At 50.2% G+C, this 15,651-nt stretch overlaps 1 protein-coding gene across 1 annotated transcript; it reads left to right on the top strand.

Annotated features, from left to right (window-relative positions):
• The first annotated feature begins 839 nt into the window (after positions 1-839).
• Positions 840-15,362, top strand: COG7 (component of oligomeric golgi complex 7). The gene is made up of 17 exons (XM_014886399.2): positions 840-1,234; positions 1,819-1,967; positions 2,444-2,560; positions 2,647-2,815; positions 3,756-3,838; positions 4,602-4,724; positions 5,853-6,051; positions 7,999-8,126; positions 8,482-8,636; positions 9,798-9,914; positions 10,403-10,468; positions 11,169-11,355; positions 12,262-12,402; positions 12,845-12,928; positions 13,250-13,364; positions 14,577-14,720; positions 14,907-15,362. Exons 1-17 carry the CDS (start codon positions 1,066-1,068, stop codon positions 15,071-15,073), a joined length of 2,313 nt encoding a protein of 770 aa, XP_014741885.1. The 5' UTR covers positions 840-1,065; the 3' UTR covers positions 15,074-15,362.
• The last annotated feature ends 289 nt before the right edge of the window (positions 15,363-15,651 follow it).

The following is a 15,651-nucleotide window of genomic DNA, read 5'->3' as shown; positions in this document are numbered from 1 at the left end:
CGGCCTCGGGGCCGGACACGGCCCCGGGACCGCCACAGCCCCTTCTGGCCACGCCCCCATGATGGCATCGTGTGACGTCACACGGAACCGGCCCGCTGTCACGTGTACTCGCCCCCCCGGCCACGTGACCTCTCCGGCAGTGAAGAGGACGCGACCAGGTGACGCCGACGCGATGACGTAAACGTGGGCGTGGCCATGCGACGCCAACATTGTGACTTAGAGGGAGGCGTGGCCACGTGCCGCGGGGCCGGTGACGCAACCGGGGTGTGATCAAGTGACCGGAGCAATGACGGCACAGGGGGGCACGACCACATGGAGCTGGGGCAGTAAGGTATTCGGTGGCGTGGCCAGGCGACGCCGACGCTGTGACGTTACCGGGGCGTAGTCACGTGACGCCCGGGCGGTGACGTATCAGGGGCTTGACCACTTGACCCCGCCGCGATGACGTCACAGGGGCAGGAGAAATACTGTGTGTGACCATCATTTTCTCTTGCCTATAGTTGACAGACAATAGTCCCAAGGTGTTCCCCTTTCAGGCACACCTGTAGCCATGGATGTGCCGTTCCTTTGCTGACTCTGTCTCTGTTCCCCAAGGAGCCCCACGGCGCATCAAGGGCCACACCCTGATGGATTTCTCTGAGCTGGGGGCCGTGACCCTTGGCAGACACAGGGCCGGGGCCGCGGGGAACGACCGGGCTGGGTACGAGCCCTGCGGAACCGGCTCTGGGCCGGGGACCGCCCCGACACCACCCACACACAGCCCCGAGACCGCCCCGGCACCACCCCGGGACGGCTTCAGGGGCCGCTTCGGGACCGCCCCGAGACCGCCCACACACAGTCCCGGTACCGCCCCGGCACCACCCCGGGACGGCTTCAGGAACCGCTTCGGGACTCCCCCGAGATCTCCCGGCATCGCTTCGGGACCGCCCCCACACAGCCCCGGGACCGCCCCGGGACCGCCCCGAGACCGCCCCGACCCCTGTGAGCGTTTCCGGGTTCGCGGCGGGGCTGGGCCGCAGCCGCTCGGGCCCGTCCCCCCGGTGTCCCCCCGGTGTCCCCTCCGCCATGGATTTCTCGCGGTTCCTGTCGGACGAGTTCGAGGTGAAGGGCTGGGTGAACGCGGCGTTCCGCGCCGTGCAGCAGGAGGAGGCGCCGGGCAAGGTGGACGCGCACGCCGCCACGCTGGTGATGAAGCTGCAGCTCTTCATCCAGGAGGTGAACAACGCCGTGGAAGGTGCGGGGTTTGCTCGGCCCCAGCGCGGCCCGTGTGTCCCCGCACCTGCGGGTGTCACACGCACACCTGTGCGGGCCACCCAAGGCCACCTGGGCCATCCCGGCCTTGCCCCAGGCAGAGCGATCCTCTTGGCCCTTGTAGTTGTTCACCAACACCTCTGCGTTAAATGCTGGGAAACAGCAGCTCCTGCCAGCGCTGCGTTAGATGGGATAACGGGGTAAATTTATTTAACACAAGGGTTGCCCAGCCCTGGCACAGGCTGCCTAGGGCAGTGCTGGAGTCCCTGGAAGGATTAAAAAGCCGTGTGGATGTGGCGCTTGGGGACAAGTGGTGACCCTGGCACTGCTGAGGGAACAGGACTGGACTGTTGGGAACAGCTGGACTCGATGATCCCATTAAACCTAAATGGTCCCATGATAAAACACAACGTTTAAAGATACAGCTGAAGATTTGCTGTTTGATGTTTTGCTTTGTTGTCTAGCGTTGGGTTTTTTCAAGTCCTAAAGGTTAGATAAGATTATTGAAAACCAGCTGTTCCTGCAGGGGCTCTCAGCCCTCCTCACTGGCTGCTCTGTGCTCTGCAGAAACGAGCCACCAGGCTCTCCAAAACATGCCCAGAGTCCTCCGTGAAGTGGAGGTCTTGAAACAGGAGGCAACATTCCTGAAGGAGCAGATGATCCTTGTTAAAGAAGATATAAAGAAGTTTGAAGAAGACACAGCTCAGTCCATGCAGGTTAGTTCTTAGTGTTTGTCTGCAGCTTGTGAAATTCTGAAAGCTACAGAGTTGTTCATATGAAATAATCTTGTGAACTTAAGATAGACAGAACCACTTCTTTCAACGTTAATGGTGGAAAGGTGGGTGTGGCACAGACCTGTGCAGTCTGCATGTCCTGAGGAGCAGCTGCTCACGTGTTGGTTCAGAGCTGCTGCTGCCTGCCTGGGACATTGATTTCTGCCTGGAGTGCACAGCATTTTCAGGCAAAGTGGATACTAAAAGGACAAGGCCACAATTCAAACTAACCTTCTGTTATTTAACTTTGAAAGATGATTTTACATCTTTTACTCCTTCAAATCATTCCATCTTCTTGTAATAACATAATCTTTTCACCCCTTTTTGTTTTTAAAATTCAAGCAGCAAGTAACTCCCAAGTATCTGTGACAGTCATTTTTGTTTCAATGGGGAACGTAAAGTTGTATTTTTTCCTTCAGGTGCTGGTGGAGATTGACCAAGTGAAGTCCAGGATGCAGTTGGCTGCCGAGTCGCTTCAGGAAGCAGACAAATGGAGCACACTAAGTGCAGATATTGAAGAGACTCTTAAAACACAGGTAAATACTGAATCAATTGGCCTTTGTGACTGGTGCTGATGCTGTCTGAGGTTGCCCTGGGTAACGGGTGCCTTTCCCTGTGGCAGGACGTGTCCCTGATCTCAGCCAAGCTGACGAGCATGCAGAGCAGCCTGGCCATGCTGGTGGACACACCAGATTATTCAGAGAAGTGTGTGCACCTGGAGGCACTGAAGAACCGCCTGGAGGCCATGGCCAGCCCTCAGATTGTTGCTGCTTTTAACTCCCAGTCTGTAGGTCAGTAGCTCCTGGTGTCATTTACTGACAGCATGGAGTTTATTATTTTTAAAACACCGTTGGGGTGGAGAGTTGGTGTCCTGAGCTTCTCCTGGAATGTTTTGGGCTCTGCAGCTGCCTGCAGGCCAGGGCTGCTTTGGTTTTCCTACAGTTTGGAGTACCTGTGGCCACTACAGGGAACAAGAAGATTACAGGATGTTGTGGGCCATGTGGATGTGTGAGATGGAGTTGCTGCTCAAATAAGCAGAAGAGCTCTGAAAGGTTTTCATGTTATCATGGTTTCAGTGTTACCATAGTGATGTTGGTGTAATCAGGAAGGAAATTTGTTTGGAAGCATTCTGACTTCCTACTACTTTGTAAAAGCAGCTTTATAAATTCTCCTTAGAAAATTAGTCCTTTTGGACAGTTCTTTGTGCTGTTCCTTCCCTGTGCTGCTGTCATCACTTCCGAAAAGTAGTTGTTCTGGTTGTTGACACTCACCTTTGTGCATCTTGAGGTCCTGGAGGGATCTGGGGCACACACCAGACTTTTGAGGAGCCTGTGTTTCTAAGCTCTGTGCCATGAGTCTGTCTGAGGCACAGGGATCATGTTGAGGACAGGTGAAAGCAAGGCTGAGGTCAGGTATGCTTTAGGTTTGTAACTGCTGGCTTGTTTCTAGAAACTAATTATTTCCTTCTAGGAAATGCTCTGGCTTTATCTGGCTTTAGTACTGGATGTGTTAGTACTATGTTCTGGTTGAATTCATTCCTTGTGCCTGCTGCCTGGTCTTGTTTGAGGGGGGTTTCAGGCAGTTCTCGTCCTGTTTGAGAAGATAAGCAAATGAGAGATTGTCTCTTTCTGTGTAGTCCATTGTGCCTGCTCCCTTAGAAGAGGATTTCTTGCTCAGACTGACGTCTCGCCCTCAGCTTGGAGGCTGATGCTGTTATTTTGTTTTGTTTAGATCAGGCAAAAATGTTTGTTAAAGTCTTCACCGAAATTGATCGGATGCCGCAGCTTTTGGCTTATTATTACAAGTGTCACAAGGTAAGAGTTTTAACATTTTAACATCGAGGAATGAAAGTGGGAATTCTTGCTGGGCTCTGACTGCAGAGGGAGCTGCAGCCCCACGGATCTCAGCTGGGCTGTGGTGGGGGATGGCTCCTGCTCCTCTCTGTATTTCCTTCTTCCACTTCTCTTGCTGGCTCTGGCCAGCTTTGCTTTCTCCCCGTGCTGCAGGAGTGATTCTCCATTGGGGTGCCTGTGTCCCTCCCTGCAGCAGACACAGGATCTGTGTGTTCTGCTTCATTTCTCTCTGCCTCATGGCTTTGCTTTGCTTTCTGTGCATGTGGCTATGTCAGCAGTAACTTTATTACTGCAAAGTGCCAGCTGCTGACTTCTGTAAACTCTTTTCAGGTAAGATTAAAAGTTGGAATTCCAGACAGTTCTGTAGCCATAACCTGAGCTTCAAATTTCTCACATGACTGTGACTTTTGAGGATTAAGTTCAAGGCTGGGGCTTGCCAAGTATTTCAACTATTATGTGGGGGTATCAGTTGCAATCTCATTTTATGAGTAAAATACCAATGTTAATTAAATCTTTGAATCACTAAGAAGCCTCAAGCTCTATGCTGAAAGTCTTTTCCTTCTGTGGTGCTGAATTATGTGCTGTGCTGAAACGTGGAGAGGGGAGCAAGGGTGAGCCTCATGTTTTGGCAGAAGTGCTGTGGATGGGGAGTGCTGGGTTTGGCTTAACAAAAGCAAACCGTGGCCTGCCAGTTTCCTTCTCAGAATTCTCTCTTCCCCATCAGGTGCAGCTGGTGGCCGTGTGGCAGGAGCTGTGCCAGAGTGACCTGAGCCTGCATCGGCAGCTGAGCGAGCTCTATGACACCCTGCTGGGGACCTGGCACTGCCAGCTGCAGTGGGCAGCACAGGTGCAGTCACTGCCTCCTGCCCTGCTGCCCCACCAGCAGCAAGGTTGCTGTGTTATTGACATCAAAGCTGCCCTATCACTTTCATCTGTATCTTAAGTTAAAACTCATTTGTTGGCGTTGTAAGTGTGTTCTGTTGCAAGACATTTGAAATGCCTGAATTGCTTTACCACTTGGCCTGGAGGAAGCCCTCAAGGTCACACTGGACTGATGCATGTTGCTCTGTGTGAGATATCTGAGGGCTTCTGCTGTCACCCCTTGGAGTCTGTGTGCTTCTTTTCCCTGCCAAGAATAATGTAGGATCAAAAAAGGTTTTTGTCCTTTGGTGAAATGAAGAAATAAGTTCATATTGTTGAAGAGTTTTTCATCCATGAAGGGTAAGAGATTCTTATCTGCATGTCACAAAGCCAGTGTCAGTGCAAGGCCTGTGCTGCAGAGGAGCTCAGTGTTTCCTTGAAATGTATTTTTTTCTACCTAATAATTCGATGTGACTTACAGGTCAGATGTCAGGTTACATTTTAGCAGATATTCTTTGAACTGGGGATTGTGAGAAATGGCACGTGGGGCACAGCTCGTGTCACTCAGTCTCCTGTGTTGCTTCTGCTTTCTGAAAAACTCTGGACCTTTTTGATGGTAAACTCAGCTTTCAAAGCAAATGAGCAGATGCAAAAGTCACAATGAAGGCTGTAAAAAGTTTTATGCTAGTGGAGTGGCTGATTCTCAGCTGATTACAGGCTTTCCAGCCTTTCCACTACTGACTTCTGCCTATCTGACCAGTGATTTGCTTTGTGATATAGTTCTTTCTTCATATTTTACTGATTCGTGTTGTTTCCCAACACACCTGTGTAAACTGAGTGCTCTGTTTCAAATGCCCTCTTCTGCCAGGTGTTTTTTGAATCACTGTAGTGCCTGTGTTCTTCTGAATTCAGTTTCTGACCTGTGCCTGTGCTGTGGGTTCTTGGTGCCTGTACTCAAAGCACAGCAGTAAATGAGTACTGCCCTGGCCTTGCAGTCAGGCTGTGCTGTGTGCTAGGGTTCAGTGTTTTCCACCCCTGTGAGGTGTTTCAGGTTTGGAAGCTGCCCTCTGCTGCTGCGTGTTCTCTCAGGTCATGTGCTCTTCTGCTGCTGCAGGTTTTCAAGAACCCCCATGAGATCGTGACAGTGCTGTTGATTCAGACCCTGGGAGCCCTGGTGCCGTCCATCCCCGTGTGCCTGAGCACTGCCATGGAGAGCACAGCCCAGGACGCCAGGCTGGCCCAGCTGCTGGAGCTCCACGACGCCTCCGTGCACTTCGCCAAGGGGCTGGAGGTGGCCATGCTGCCAAACCTCAGTAAGGCTCTGCCACTGAATGCTGTCGTCCTGTGCTTTGTCAAGTCCATTGTGGCATTTTGTTTAGTTTTAGGTGGAGGGAGGGATTTTCTCTTCTAAGCAGTGCCCAGTTCCACGGCACTTGCAGCTTTGTGTTTGTGTGTGTCTCACACCCCAGCTGTTGACACAACACTGAGTTTCCTGCAGCAGCCCTGTCCTGAGCACGCTGGCTCTGCAGGGTAAATAGCATTTAGCACTTCTCCTTTTATCAGCTTTACTGGTTCTTCTGTCTCCCAGACGAGGAAATGTCTCCAGGGAGGCAGTGAGACCCATTGTGAGAGATCACAAAGCAGAAAAGTTGAGGAGTTTCCTGGAACTGTCACACCTCACTAAACAAGAGAGAACCTGCTTGAAGGCTGCATCCATTGGATGCTTGTATTTGATTTTGTAGTTTTTCTGTTGCTGCTGGCTTAGGGTTTAATCAAGTGACAATGCCCAGTGTTTCCAGATCTGCCCAGTGCTTTCTCCTCCCTGGGACATTTGTCATTTTGGTCATGATTGCTAAGTAAATCCCACAAACCACACAGCAGTGAGGTGCTGTGTTTGCACAGGTTTACACCAGATTGGAGCTGTTGGCTATTTATAGACCCTTATGAATTTGGTGGGGCCACTTCAAAGGCTGGCTATAGGAAAATCCAAAATTAAAGCTCATGGAGCGTTCCTGATGCTGTGCTTCCTGTGTTTGGTTCCTCATAACATTGTCTTGAGCTGTTTAAACCCAGATTCTTTCTTGATCCTGTAAATTATGATTGCTGGGCAATGTCAGGGAGTGTGACTGTGTCTGTTGTCTGTCTGGTTGCATACACGTCAGTAATTTTCTAGCATAATTTATGGTTCATTATAGAAATTATTAAAAAGAACTTGGAAAAATAATGCCAGATTCTAGATGATGGAATAGGAAGACCACTGTTGAACTGATATCTGAGTGTGTTTAAAAAAAACCCTCAAAGCCTTTATTTCCATCTCTTTTAGTGTGGGGTAAGATATTTGAGAAAAGAAATATCTCAAGAATGGAAATGCCAGGTGACTCAACTGAGGAGAGTCAAACCAGTTCCTGCCTGTGTATGTGAGGGGAGGGCTCAGCTGTGATTCACAGCATAATTCCATTTGGAAGGGACCTTGGAAGATGATCTGGTCCAGTCTCCTGCTCCAGGCAGGATCTGCTGTGAGCTCAGACCCTGCTGCTTGGGATTCTCCTCAGTCTGGTCTTAAAAATGTCTGGCTTTGGACAGGCTGCTCCATTGCTTTCCTGTCCTCAGGATGTGAAAGTCTTTCCAAGATACCCAGGATTCAAAGTCACTTTGATTTGCTGCAGGCTTGAGCTTGGCAGAGCTTTGTGAGAGCAGCTGGTGTCCAGTTGTGATTTGAGCAATAATCATTCAGCCCTGCTTGGTGTTTGGGTTGGCAGCTCCTGCTCAGGCATGGCACTGAGGGCTGAGTCTGTGCTTCACATTCAGCTCTGCTTGATGAGCACTGGCACGGTAGTGCTGAGTGAATTGAATTAGTGTCAATTATTTTAAGTGTGAAGTAGGCTCTCTGATAAATGAGGATTGCCCCTGTCTGATGCCGTGGGAGTAATGTGTTTCACTTCTCAGATGGTTTCAATTCTTCTGCTGTAGGTTGGAATGTTTGATAGATTTTTGTCACCCTGTTTTGGGTCAGTGAGTGTTAATTTTCCTGAGGCACTTGTTGAGGTAGAACATCTTGATTTTAGGAAGCAGGTAGAGATAATAATCTTGTTTCTAAAAAAATAAAAAACCCAATCTGTGTAGTTGAGATTGAAGCTGTTGGGCAGCATTCCAAGCCTGTGCAGGCAGCATGCTCTAGTGAAAGAACTGCATCTAGCTTGAAATGAGGCTTTTAGTAGCAGATTCATGTCTTTGTAGACTAAACGTCTGATTCTTTGTAGAGGAGCAGAACCTGGTGAAGGTGATGGAGCTGGTGGAAGTGGTGTTTGCTCCATACAAGCCCTATCAGCTCGAGTATGGAGACCTGGAAGAGGAGAATCTGCTCATCCAGATCAGTGCAGTGCCCTTGGTAATGTACCAGTCTTGGCTCAGCTGTCCAGGGAGGGGCTGAAGCTTCCACTAAACACAGGGGTCTTTGTCATAGTTACTGCTCTCTTTGCCCCTCTCCTTTTTGGTAATATTTCCTTTTATTTGTAGGAGATTCTGCTGTTGGCAGAGCTGTTTTTCCCCTGTGAGCAGAGGGTTTGGCAGCCTGGCTGTTGTTGCAGCCCATGGGCAGGAGGGTGGAAGCACCAGGGTGGTTCTGCCTTAGGAGTGTGACAAGAATGGAGCATAGCAGAGGGCACTGTGTTGCACAAGGTGTGTTTTCTCTATTGCCTGGAAGAAGAGTCAGGCTCAGCTTTGTTGTTGCTGTTGTTATTCAGGAGCATTGGGAAGTGATTGATTGTGTCCAGGAACTGAACCACTCGGTGAACAAACTCTTCATCCTGGCGGGCGGAGCCGTCGACAACTGCCTCAAGCTCACGGATGGCCTGGGGGTGTGTGGGCTGCTGAAGGCCCTCAAGGCCCTGTTCTCAAAGTAAGGTGCCTTTAGGTACTGCTCCATTTATCCCGAGTCACTAGTGAGTGTGCAGCTTGTGGCCAAGGACTTTGTAGTTTATGGGAAATGGCTGAGAGCAGAAAGGGTCTCTGACTACCCTGAGCCATCAATATCCCTCTTGCTGCTTCATTCCACCACAGGCTGTGTTCTAGAGGAAAAATGGAAGATTTTATGGCTAAATCAAAGGCTTGCCAGCTATTTTCTATTCTGGTTGGGCAAAGTCTTCATTTTTAATAAATATTTTTGAAGGAGATGTTTCCCAAAACAAAATAAGGCAGATTAGGCGGATGAAAGTAGATCTCAGTGGGGAGACAAGTCTGGTGGTTGAACTTGATCATCTTTGAGCTCTTTTCCAACCTTATTGGTTCTATGAATATGCAGTCACTGGGACAAGTGACCTCACATTCAGGATCTGCCTGTAAGTGTGAGGTTCCCCATGGAGTGAGGTTCACTCTTAGTTCTTGTCTTAAAGTGTCACTTTCCTATTCCTATACTGATTTACTCCTTATTCCTTCATGATACTGAAAGAGCTGCTCACAAGGCATGAATCAGGTATTACTGCCCTGTGGGAAGGGGAAAGAGGAAAATACAAGTCTCTGATCTCACCTTCTTTATAGGCAATTACAGAGCAATGTACCTGTCTCCAGCTTATGGGCATTATTAAAAAGAAAAACGGGTGTGTGTAGAATACAGAATGTTCTTTTTATCCATGTTCTCATCTGGGGAGTAACTGAGAAAACAAATTCATGAGATTGTTGTCACCATGTTCCTGGAGTAAGGGCCAAGTGATGTTGAGGTAGCAGGAGCCATAGAAACTTTTCCTGGTCTTTCCTAGGAGATGGTCAGTGTAGTGGTAACTAAAATGCCTTTACTCCTTCCTTCTCCTGGGAATCCACAGGCAGCAAACTGAGGCAGCCACACAGCATCTTTCACACTCCTTGTCTTCTGGTCTAGGCTTGGGTGTGCTGTGGCTGATCAGTTCTGCTCATCCACCTCTTTGGAGTGGAGTCATAGTGTCTGTTCTCCTTTTAGTATTTCTGGTTCTTGTTTAGCCCTTGCAGAGGTCTGATGGAGCAAATCACAGGACATGTCTTTGTGCTGCTCTCCAGCCTGTTCTCTCTGCTCCTTTTCTCCCTGCAGGTACACATCTGACTTCACAAACACACTGCAGTCCATACGAAAGAAATGCAAGCTGGATGATGTGGTGGCAGATTCCCCGTTCCAGGAGGACTGGACTGCATTCCAGAGCTCTGTCCGGTAAAGGGTTTGGTTTTTGTGTGTCTTGCTCAGAGCTGATTTTTGTATCCAAGCTGAAAAGGAACTGCTTGGGGTCAGTTTACACAAGTTCTCAGTGCAGAGCACAGGGCTGAGCTCGCTGTGCTGCAGGGAGCACCAGTCTCACTCCTGGGTTTCAGGTTGCTCCTGGCACAGGGAGGGCTGTGGGGCTCCCCACCCTGCCTGGAGTAAGGCTGCACCTCGTATCACTTGTGATATTAGCAGCTCTTAGAATTTTTCCCAGTGACACTGAGCTGGCCTTCTCCACGATGACAAGAAATAGCAAAAAATCAGTATTATCAAATGGATGCAGAGTTAATCAGCAGAGTGACTCTTGACAGATGTGTGGGCTGTGGTTTGTTATGGCATTTCATAATTACTTGGCGAGGTTTCGAGATGGGTTCTCTGAGGGGTGTCTGCCATTATCTGCCTCAAATCTCACTGTGTGTTTTTGTCTTGTTCTTTCCCAGGATAATTTCCACTTGTGGTGAGCTCCTTCATCAGTGTGGAGACTTTGAGCAGCAGCTGGCCAACAGGTGAGCACTGGTCACCTCAATTCATGAGCTGCCAATGAAGGAACCAAGCTGAAAGAAAACAAAGCCCAAAGTGCTTTGGTTGCATGGGCCATGCAGGGAAAGGCACCAGTGATTCCCCTTCCCCGTGATTTGACATGTCACAGGTGGGACATAGACTGTTCTGCCCAGTCATGTTCCTGAGACAGTCCCAAGGACCCTTCTCCTTGGACACCTGTCTGCCAGCAATGGGCTGCCAGATGGGGCTCAGGAGGGAATTTTCCACTGGATCACATTGGCAAGATCCTCACCTTTGTAAATGGGGCATGAATCATGTGCTGAAATGAGGAAAGGTGTGCCTGACCTGATGGGCTCCCTGTAACCTGAGGAGTGCAGGCACAGGCAGCACAGGGATCTTGCTGCTCCTTGTTGTGAGCAGTGCCCTGCTCAGCCTGGGCTTCCTTGAAATGCTCAGTGTGGCTTAGGGAGAGCCCAGCCTGCAGTGGGGCCCTGCTGCTCTGCTGTTCCCAGAGCACAAACCCCTCTGTGCCCTCAGCACCTGCTGATGGCACAGTGGATGAGAGGATGGGCTGCAGTTGGAGTCTGTCAGTGAATGCTTTCCCTTGAAGCCACTCAAGGGAAGTGCTGGTCCTTGGGCCAGCATGAGGACAGGACTGTCAAGTCCAGAAGATTCTGCTGGTGACTTTTGTGTACTTGTTTTCAGGATTTTGTCAGCTGCTGGGAAGTATCTCTCAGACTCCTACAGCCCTTGCAGTTTTTCTGGCTTTCAAGACACCAGTTCTGCAGAAAAGAAGAGCTCCATAAAAAATCCCTGGCAGGAATACAATTATCTCTTGAAGGAGAACCCATCTGAGTATGCCAGCCTTATGGAAACACTTTACACTCTGAAGGTAGCCTGGTGCCTGGGGAGCCTGCCCCTGTTACAGTGTGCTCTTGGGTCCATTTTGGGTAGATGACACCTGGATTCCCCCTCTAGTCTAATGACTTTTCATGCTGGGCTGCAGCTTTTCCCTGGGCTGTGTTCTACAGAGACACTGATACACAGAGAGATGAAATGTCCAAACCCAGGAAGTCTGGACTCATTCCATCTCTCCCCACATCCTGGCTCTGTTTTGTGAACATGCCCTTATCAGCTCAGGTGAGAGAGATTTTATCACAGCAGGCATTGGGAAGGTGGTGCTGGAGCCATCTCAAATTCTGGAGCCCACACACCTTCTGAGGCTTTCTCTGCCACTTAAACTCTGCTGCCCTGTCCAGTCTGAAACAGAATTCTGCAGGATCATTCATGCATGGATCTGTGAACAGGATAGAATGACTTTAGCTATCTTCTCATGGATCTAAGTTATGTTTGCCATCATTGGTCACATGGAATAGTGAATTCAAGCTTATGAGTTTTATTTCCTCAAAATGTTTTGATTCTTTTACCTGCAACTTTTGTGCTTCTGCCTTCAGTGTCATGTGTTTGACTTTAAACCTTGACTAAACTGCCCAGTTCCACAGGTACTCTTCAGGTAGAACTTAATTCCATCCAGGGCATCAGTTGTGCCCTTTGAGTAAAAGGCAGCTTTGCCAGAGGCAGGGGAGGCTGGAATGCAATGCTGATTCCTTGTCCTGCAGTTCAGGGAACAGTGGCAGCTTCTGTCTTGGAATAGGTGATTCCAAGGGAAACAGGCTGTGCCATCCCAGAGCAAAGCTCTGCTGCACAGGGACGGCCTCACAAAACCTCTGCAGGCACTTTACCACATCCCCTCCGTGGCACTTCAGTGTCTGCAGATGTTTTTTGTGTGTGTTTTCAGGAGAAAGGCACCAGCAACCACAACCTGCTGGCCTCGTCCCGAGCAGCCCTGAGCCGCCTGAACCAGCTGTGCCACCAGCTGGCCTTTGACTCCGTGTTCCTGCGCATCAAACAGCAGCTGCTGCTGCTGCCCAGGATGGAGGTGGGCACTGGGGGCACTGGGGCTGAGCTGGGCAGCCAGGGGGTCCCTGGGGGGTCCCTTGTGTCACCATTGCTTCTCTGTGTCTTGCTCAGAATGGTTCTGTCTGGTGCCACGTTTCTCCCAGGAGCTGCAGGCAGTGGGAGTTCCCCTTCCCTCACCCACAGCCTTTGCAGCACAGGTGCTTGAAGGCTCAGGTGTTTGTTTGAGGTGCTGCTTTTCTGACCCTTGTGAGCATGTTTCCCACAGGGAGCTGGGTAGAAAAAGGGTGGGTGTTTTGGGCCTGAGGGATAACATGATAAACAGTTTTCTCACCATCTGTGTTTTGCTTCTTAGAATCCCTTGGGTAGTCACAGTTCATGTTGTTGGGTCACCCCTTTCTGAAATACTGACAGGCTTCATGCTCTGGGAACCAGGAACTCATCCTGCACTTTCTGCCTTGCAGGGCTGGAGTTCTGGTGGCATTGGTGAGACCCTGACAGATGACCTGCCAAACTTCAGCCTGACCCCTCTGGAATATATCAGCAATGTAAGGGAACTCAGCTGTCACTCTGCTTTAGAAAACAAATTGCTGGGAACACTCCAGAGAGCAAAGATTTGCTTGGAGTAGCAGTTCTCTGTACAGGTCTTTCTTACCACGAGTGTTTCAGTGACTGCTTCTCTGACCTTGTGAAAAACTGTTTCTTGTACCAAGTGTAATGATGCACGAGAGCCAATTTGGACATGAGTGAGTGGCTGTCAGGCTCAGCTCTCTGCTTTCAGTTGTATTTACTGCAGGTGACTTTCTTTCCTAGGAAAGGACCTGCCTCACATTTGTTCAGTGACTCAGCTTTTGGTGCTTTTATTCTAGATTGGGCAATACATTATGTCTCTTCCTCTGCACCTTGAGCCATTTGTCACTCAAGAGGATTCTGCTTTGGAACTGGCATTACATGCTGGAAAACTGCCATACCCCCCAGAGCAAGGTAGGGTGACACCAAAGGCTTGGAGTGCCTGGGGAAAGCTTTCCCATCCTGACATTACACGGGTGGGATGTGTTACAGTGACAAAACCGTTGGAGATCCCTTTCCTATTTCTGTTTCTTCCAAGAATCCTTTGGTAAAACCCAGGAGGAGCCTCTAAATCATGAGTAAAATGTTTTTTGGTTTCATTCAGACTGGTAGCTTTGGCTTGGTCTGTGTGAGTTTGGTGTTCATTTAAACGATGGCTTGGGGTTTCAGGAGTTCTGTTGGGTTTTGGCTCCTGTTCATGCTCCAGGGGGCTGTTACCTGCTGTGTCCCTAATCCTGCTGCAGGTAACTGCAGCAGCCACCTAATGCCCTTCCCTGCAGGCTGGCAGTGTGGCATGGTGTGCTGGGCTTGGTCTCTTTATGGTGTTGTTATTTCCACAGACAGTGAGGAAAGCATAGAGCTTGGTATTTGCAGTCTTCCTGGAACCTTCCAAAAACACCCTCCTTAGTTCAGGCTTTTGCATTATTATTGTGTCACCTTCAAGCGTTTACATGTTGTAGTGGCTTGATAATTTTCAGAACACTAATGAACACAGACTGCCTTTAGGGCTGGGAAAAAAACTCTTGTCAATCTTTGTGAATCTTGTGAATCCTTGTCACTGCTGTGGCTTGCAAAGTGCTCCTGGAAGAGGATCCTTGGGAAGTGCCAGGCAGTGTCCTGTCCCACTGGTCACCCATCAGCCCTTGGGAAGTGACTTACCTGGAGAGTGACCCAGGTGTTTTGGGTCTGGAGCTCGTGTCAGTGGTGTGCAGCACAGGGAGGGTACAGGGCTGCTTTGATTGCTCCAAAACCAGCTGATAAACTCTGCCTAGATGTCCTGAAGGAGCAGTTCAGGCGTTATTAACCAGTTATGGTTCTGTGTTGTACAGACACAGCCAGGGCGGGGTCTGTGTGTGTGCAGAGCTGACAGGGGCTGGCTGGCTGTGCAGGGGATGAGCTGACAGGGGCTGTCTGTCTGTCTGACTGTCTGTGCAGGGGATGAGCTGACAGGGGCTGTCTGTCTGTCTCTGTGCAGGGGATGAGCTGACAGGGGCTGGCTGTCTGTCTCTGTGCAGGGGATGAGCTGACAGGGGCTGTCTGTCTCTGTGCAGGGGATGAGCTGACAGGGGCTGGCTGTCTGTCTCTGTGCAGGGGATGAGCTGACAGGGGCTGTCTGTCTCTGTGCAGGGGATGAGCTGCCCGAGCTGGACAATGTGGCTGATTACTGGCTGGGCTCCATCGCCAGGGCCACCATGCAGACGTACTGTGAGGTCATCCTGCAGATCCCCCAGCTCACAGCACACTCCACCAAGCAGCTGACCACGGACATTGGTGAGCATTTTGTGCTGGGCACAGCTCCTGTCACACACAGGCTGCTGTCACCCTGCAGGGCTCCTGCCTCTGGTGCATTCCAGCCAGTGCTGGTGCCAGGATTCCCTCTGCCACCAAGAACAAGGATAACTTTCATTTCACAGTGTCTATTGCAAGTTAAATAGGAATTTTTCCTGAATTTTGCAGATTATCTCATCAATGTGATGGATGCCCTGGGCCTGCAGCCCTCCCGGACTCTGCAGAACATTGTGACTCTGCTGAAGGCCAAGCCTGACGAGTTCCGCCAGGCTGCCAAGAGCCTTCCCCGCAGGCTGGCAGCTGGCATCGCAGCCATGAGGGGCCTGGAGGGCTAGCTGTGCCCTCCCTGCAGCTGGCATCGCAGCCATGAGGGGCCTGGAGGGCTAGCTGTGCCCTCCCTGCAGCTGGCATCGCAGCCATGAGGGGCCTGGAGTGCCAGCTGTGCCCTCCCTGCAGCTGGCTTTGCTACCATGAGGGGCTGGAGTGCCAGCTGTGCTCTCCCTGCAGCTGGCCCCTGCTCAAGGACTCACCTCAAATTGGTTTTCATTTCTGCAAGGACAGTGAAAAGATCTTTGGGGATTTATTTCAGACTAATTTTTAATAAATGTCTTTGTCTAGGAAAAACTTGTTCCATTTTTCTATCTTTAGAAATAAGGGAAGATGTCCTACACCCAAATTTCCCAAAAGCTCTGGATGATCCTGAGTAGGTTGAGGAGTGCTGGAAATGTTGTGCCAGGAGCTGTAGAGTTCATGCTTCGTGGCAGCTTGTTCAGAGAGTTTAATGTGCTCTATCTGGGGTGATGGGGTGGATGCAGCACGGAGGGGGCTGCCTGTAGGCAGTGGCCCCTGCTCAGGGTCAGGAAGGGACTCGTCATCTTCTGTTGGCACTTGAGGCTTAATCAGGCTTGGCCCT

Source organism: Sturnus vulgaris, chromosome 16 (genome assembly GCF_052056855.1).
Source record: "Sturnus vulgaris isolate bStuVul1 chromosome 16, bStuVul1.hap1, whole genome shotgun sequence".
Taxonomy (NCBI): domain Eukaryota; kingdom Metazoa; phylum Chordata; class Aves; order Passeriformes; family Sturnidae; genus Sturnus; species Sturnus vulgaris.
This window is presented reverse-complemented; position numbering and strand designations above follow the sequence as displayed.